This window comes from Sinocyclocheilus anshuiensis, unplaced genomic scaffold, assembly GCF_001515605.1.
Source record: "Sinocyclocheilus anshuiensis isolate Anshui unplaced genomic scaffold, SAMN03320099.WGS_v1.1 scaffold1075, whole genome shotgun sequence".
NCBI classification, from domain to species: domain Eukaryota; kingdom Metazoa; phylum Chordata; class Actinopteri; order Cypriniformes; family Cyprinidae; genus Sinocyclocheilus; species Sinocyclocheilus anshuiensis.
The window spans coordinates 1,508,967-1,515,464 of NW_015544163.1; the positions used below are offsets into that span (position 1 = coordinate 1,508,967).

Below are 6,498 nucleotides of genomic sequence, written 5' to 3' on the forward strand. Positions count from 1 at the left end.
CTTAGAAAATTTAAATCAATATATTGTTTTCTGTGAATGAGTAAGATGATTTTCACATAATTTTGAAGCAAAAACACTACAGTTCAAGACTTCAGTTCTCAAAAGTCTTGTGAAAAAAACAAATTTCTGTAGGTGTTTTATGGCCTTATTTCAGTGACTTTCAAATTTTAGTTTTTCACTAAGCATGCATAAATGTTGATTTCTCAAAAACACAATCACGTACATAAATGCTGCTCACATATTATTGTAGCCCAGTTTGTGTTGATTACAGTGTTATTAAACTTTAGCCATTAAAATGTTTATAAGCATCTGAAAAAAGCACAAATGTCAGTGGTCTTAGAAAATTTAAATCAATATATTGTTTTCTGTGAATGAGTAAGATGATTTTCACATAATTTTGAAGCAAAAACACTACAGTTCAAGACTTCAGTTCTCAAAAGTCTTGTGAAAAAAACAAATTTCTGTAGGTGTTTTATGGCCTTATTTCAGTGACTTTCAAATTTTAGTTTTTCACTTAGCACGCATAAATGTTGTTTTCTCAAAAACACAATCACGTACATACATGCTGCTCACATATTATTGTAGCCCAGTTTGTGCTGATTACAGTGTTACTTTAGCCATTAAAATGTTTATAAGCAACTGAAAAAAGCACAAATGTCAGGGCATGTCAAAACTTCTCCAGGGCCCCAAAAGACCCCAGAGGGACAAGGAAGATATAAAAATTTTAGGATTATTAAGAGTTTTTAATTGTTTTGCACCGGTAATCCAAAAAAAGAGATGAAATTGTAATTAAACGGTTTGGTAGTATTTGTTGCACTGATTTTAATTTTAAATTAAATAAATAAAAATGAATGTAAATAAATAAAACTAAAAAATAAATGAATAAAATACAGTTCAATAAATAAATTCATTAATTCATTAATAAAAATACAAATACATTAATAAAGAACAAAAATAATAACATTCAAATAAAAAATAAACATAAAATACACAAAAAATACAATTATTTGTACTTTTTTACAAAAATTTATTATATTGTATTTTGCACAAAAATGCAAAAAAAAAAACCTTAATAGTCCTAAATTAGCTTCAAGTACTTCTTTTGTTTTTACTATTGTGATGAAATGAAAGTATATGAACACTCTCTTACATTCAGATTATTTCAGAAACGGATTATTTCATAATCTTTGACATGAAAAGCTAACCAAGTTGCATTAGGCAAATGAAGCATGAATCATATGAATAGGTAAATCTACCATGAACAATATTACGGTCAACCAAAGCATTTGCCTTGAGTCCAAACAAGCAAACATTTCTCTTAAACGCACAGAGTGTCAGCTGATTTTTTACACAGGACAACATATGATATTACATTTCCTGCCTGAGGCTGCATTTTACAGACATACACTGCCTCCTTTCCTCCTACACATAATGCTATGTGTCACCATTTAGTGCCTGAAATGTTTTCAAATCTGCCCATAAAAGGAATCATTTCATGACTTTATTAATGCATCAGCATATTTGAGCACCTCATTAAATGTGTCGTGCCGGGTTTTAAAACACAGAAATCTGAACAAGATGGGACAGTAAGAGCAGAAGGCATGTTATTTCAGCAAACAGAAGCTACATTTTTGTCTGGTTCTACATTAAAAAAAAAAAAAAATCCATGTACCATTTTGTCTTTTTGAAGCCTTAAATGACAAAAATACTAAGTCTCATTTTCTGAAAAAAGCATCAAATTTAAGTGAGTTTGTACTTAAAACAAGACAAAATATGAGGTTAGAAATATAAAGTTAATTCAAAAGGAAAATACAAAAATTGTTCTTTCCCAACTGACAAATATTTGCTCATGGTAATTTATTTATTTATTTGTTTTCAGAAAACTTAAGTCCTTTTGTTTCTCAAGTAAATCGTGATTTAAGTTTTTTTATATTTGTACTGGAAAACAAGGTCAAAAATATTCAATAAGAAATCATTTTGTGGTCACCGTCCACTTTAATTGTATGGAAATTATCAGCTTACAAAAATCATGATTTTTGCATATTTCTTGAGTAAATGATGACTGAGTTTAGATTTTTTGCTGAACAACAGCTTAAACTCAAAACCACAGACGGTGAAATGGCCAGTTCAGTCAGTTGCGAACACAATAATGAAATGAAACTAAATGAAACTAAATGCACAAAACACCAAAGCGCATCTGATTTCCTATTCATTCCTCCCATCAGGTTGAAGTTAAAGCGTTATGAATCTGCTCTTAAAGCACATCTACACATCTACACTTATTATTAGCTCACCTGAGAGCCACCAATCAAACACAACAGTACAGCCACGACTCCTGCTTTCACTCACTGAAAGCATTTCTAGCATCAAAAAGGGTCAATAACTGCAACCTGAGCATTTTCCTCAGCTGCTTTTACACACAGTTTGCGGTAATCGAAGGTTTTTGTTTGGCAGAGAAAAGAAAAAAGTAGCACAGGTTATGGACAAAGGAGAGCTGATTTCTGAAAGCTTTGTAAGAGTCAAGTTTAAACGCAGCTCATTTTGTTTGTGCATGTACGGAGCCAAAAACATAGCAAATATGTCCCATTTTGTGCCTTCATTTCTTTAGTCACCTCTGCTTTCTCTTTGTTCTACTATCTCCAGCCTTTGATTATGAGGCTTTGTTTCTCACCATAGTAATGCCGCTTGATTAAACGGCTGTAGATACAGTATACACTGTCAGAGAATACAGTGTAACGACAATTACAAGAGTAATCACACATTCACAGAGCAGAGATGGAGAAGTCACCTCTGGAGAAGAAGGTGCTGATCATGAAGCTGAAGTTAATGGTGGACACGGCAAACACCAGCAGGAAGACAAACACCAGCGTGGGGTCGCTGTAGGTCAACACCGCTCCGTTAGGACTCACCTGACAGAGAAACAACACTTAACGTTACATTACATACATAACCTACATACGACTGTTTGGCAAAACTAGAAAACAGTGTACTTTTCAGATGGGAATCGTAAGGAATTTAACAATTATGATTCTCATTGTACTTAATGATTCGGATTCCTTAGTAAATCTATTAACCATTCATTGCACGCCTTCAATTACAATTTGGTTTACAGAAAGTTGTAAATGAAAATATCAATACATTTTTACATTAAACATACATTAAACAAAATCACTTTTTTGCCTTTAGAGAATTTATTATTATCATTATTATTATTGCCAAATTTTTTGCAGATTACTAATGAAAGAAAACGGCTGTATAGTTTTGAGTATTATTTTTAAGTATTTACTTTAATTATACATGTGCATACTTAAAGGGGTCATATGATGCTGCTAAAAAGAACATTAGCGGCCGGCGGATTCGACTCCGCTTCGTCAACGGTGAAAGCCGATCCGACCATCCACAGAGCAAAGTTGATGTATTTCCTCAGCGACCAGCACGGATCAGCTCCAGGCATGACGAAGCAGATATCGCCCTCTTTTGGAAGGCCAAACAAAGTAGTTTCGCTTTCACAACAAAACACACAGCGCCTTCACGACATGGTTTTAGAATACAGTGGGGTTTTTTGGCTATGGAAAAATTTATTATTATTGCCAAATTTCATAATAATACATGCAAAAAACTAATTTGATTTTAACATGCAAATTACTAATGAAATTCATAGTCTTGAGTATTATTCTTGAGTTTTATAGAAGTATTTATTTGAAATATACATGTACATACTTGGATATTTACTGTTTTATATTTTAATTATTATTCCTAATTTTTCCCGCATTTCTTTTCATTTATAAGCAGCGTTATGCATACCATATTATATAATATTTAATGTTTATAATTATGGAAATTTTATATGCTAACGCTTACTGCAAAAAAAGAGACTTCATCAGCGATTTTTGAGGATGTCAATTAATTGGTCTTGACTGTATACTAAAACAACACCTTTAAAAAATATCTATTTTTTTAATTAAAGCAAAACTCTAAATGAATATATTTAGGAAAATCATCATATCATATAAACATCTATACCATGTGTATCTGTGGAAAAATGTAAATGTTAAAAAAAAACACTCCATTCCAGTACTTTTGTGCAACAAGTGGAACTTGTTCTAAATAAAAACTGTCTCTCAGGTCTCAAGTGAGCTAAAACAAAAAAAACTTTTCACAGAGATGCAAACAGTATAGTGGTATTTCTAGTAGCACTAGGCACTAACAAAGAGCAGATCATATAACCAAAGTGTAAATATAACCTGTGTTTACCTTGAGGCAGATAAGTACGGTAACAAAGAAGATGGAGATGGAGAGGAAGAGGAAAAACATGAGGAACCAGGCGCTCCAGTGCAACCAGTTACTGAGACCCATCATGCGCATGTACTCCTGCAAAAAACACACACACACACACACACACACACACACACACACACACACACACACACATATACACTATACAATTCTATATAACATTTATCATAAAAAAAATGTACTGTACATTTATATGTTAATGTTTATTGGGAAAAAATATTAGTTTTGTATTAGTAATAGTAATAGTAATAGTATAGTAATATTAGTGTATGTTTTAGAATACAGTGGGGTTTTTTTCTCAGTCGAGCTTTCTCACATCAAGAGCAACAGAATCCACGTCCATGCCCATCTTTGTGTACCTTCAGTTTCCTCTCCTTCTCCTGCACCACAGCGCGGACGATATTCAGAGAGGTGTAGGTGAAGCTGAGCACCAGCAGCAGCGGCAGCTGGTTCTGGATGGCCAGGATGAAGACGTCGTAGATGAACGCTGGGTAAGGGAAGCGGGCCAGCAGCACTTGGGCTCGCTTGAGGAGGGCCGCCGCCGCCGTGCTGTTGTAGGCCTTCATGATGGCCCGGTCCACCGCATGCTGCACCTGCAGGAAGCCCTCGCGGTAATATCCTGTCCAGAGACGCCAGAGACACATACAGTAGTCATGAGATTCACTCAGTCAAACTTATGAGGGTTTTAACTGAATCAAATAAACTGAGGAGAATATTCTGGGTTCTGTACAAGTACAAGCTCAATCGACAGCATTTGTGGTTTAATGTTGGATACAACAAATATTAATTTCCACTTGTCCTGCCTTTTCTTTAAAAGAGCAAGAATCTGGGTTACAGTGAGGTTAATGCAATGCAAGTAAATGAGGCCAGTCTGTACATGTTAAAACTCACAGTTTCAATAGTAAAGCCAGAGAAGACAATGTGTGTTAATATGATTTTACTAGTGAGACAAAATGTATTAATCTATTCAGTTTTAAAAGTTTAACTTAAAAAAAAAAAAAAACTTAAAAAAAGATCAAACTTAATATGCTTTAACAAAAATATGAATGTAAATGCTTTAATAAAATTATACGTTTTATATTTTTGCTATCAAATCCTCAAAAAAATAGGAAAAACATTGAATTGTAAATGCCTCACCTTAACCTCAGTCTTTGGTCATTTAAGACCCCCCCCCAAAAAAAAATTGTTTTTTTTAAACCGTTTCAATTCATCAGAATGGTACAAAACTTGGTGACTCATTGCACTTGCTATAAGAACACACACATACAAAAAAGTTGGATATGATTTGGAAAAAAAAAAAACATTGAAAATAAATGGGAGCTACGAAAAATGCAGAGCAATTTTTTGGAGCAAAATCTACACAAAAACAGAAAAAAATTAATTTACAGTGAGGCACTTACAGTGAAGATGAATGTGGCTGATCCATAAACGTACAGCCATAAATGTTATTATTAACTAATTATAATAATAATAGTTACTGTTTTGTTATATATTAAAATTAATATATTGTTAATAAATAATCAAATATATGATATTTATTATTATTAATTATCATCTATATTTTAATGCATAAAAATTCAACATTTAAGCACACATGAATTTACAGACTCACTCTTGGAAAAATGTAGCATTACATCACTTGCTCAGCAATGGAAAAATAATGGGTGCCGTCAGAATTATTATTATTAAACTTTATTTGAAAAGGGACCATGCACAATTTTAACATAAATGTTTCCATTTCATGCATTGTACCGAATTTAGCCAATGGCTAGTTTTCATCCGCGGTCCCTTGGCAGGTAATCATAATCACAGATAGACATAAGAACAAAATAACAAACACATACAATACAGTAATACTTATACACATCCCATCAGAGCCAAAAAAAACAACAACAACAAAAAACAATAAAAATAACGTTCAATTAAGCCACAACTGTATCAGTGTTTACAGATTTGAGTTGCTTTTAAATACAATTTTAGTTTTAATTTAAACATGTCAATAGATGTGCACATCCTTATGTCTTCTGGTAGAGTAGACAGTGAATAATAGCTTTCACTGAGAAAGATGATAACCCAAAGGCAGAATGACGAAAAGGAACAACACAATCACTAGTAGATGATGATCTAGTAGATCTTACAGAGACTGTAGAGCGAAAATGCACAAAATCACGAAGTACAGAAGGGGCTAAACCATTTAAAATT

General features: G+C 33.0%; 1 protein-coding gene across 2 annotated transcripts in view; it reads right to left on the reverse strand.

Annotated features, from left to right (window-relative positions):
• Positions 1 to 6,498, reverse strand: part of abca3b (ATP-binding cassette, sub-family A (ABC1), member 3b) — a 66,444-nt gene that overhangs the window by 35,480 nt on the left and 24,466 nt on the right. For both annotated transcript variants that reach the window (XM_016495726.1, XM_016495725.1), the window contains exons 6-8: positions 4,656 to 4,915; positions 4,255 to 4,371; positions 2,789 to 2,909 (exon numbers count right to left, since the gene is read on the reverse strand). In XM_016495726.1, coding sequence (XP_016351212.1) covers positions 2,789 to 2,909; positions 4,255 to 4,371; positions 4,656 to 4,915 — 498 coding nt within the window. The remainder of the gene's footprint in view (positions 1 to 2,788; positions 2,910 to 4,254; positions 4,372 to 4,655; positions 4,916 to 6,498) is intronic.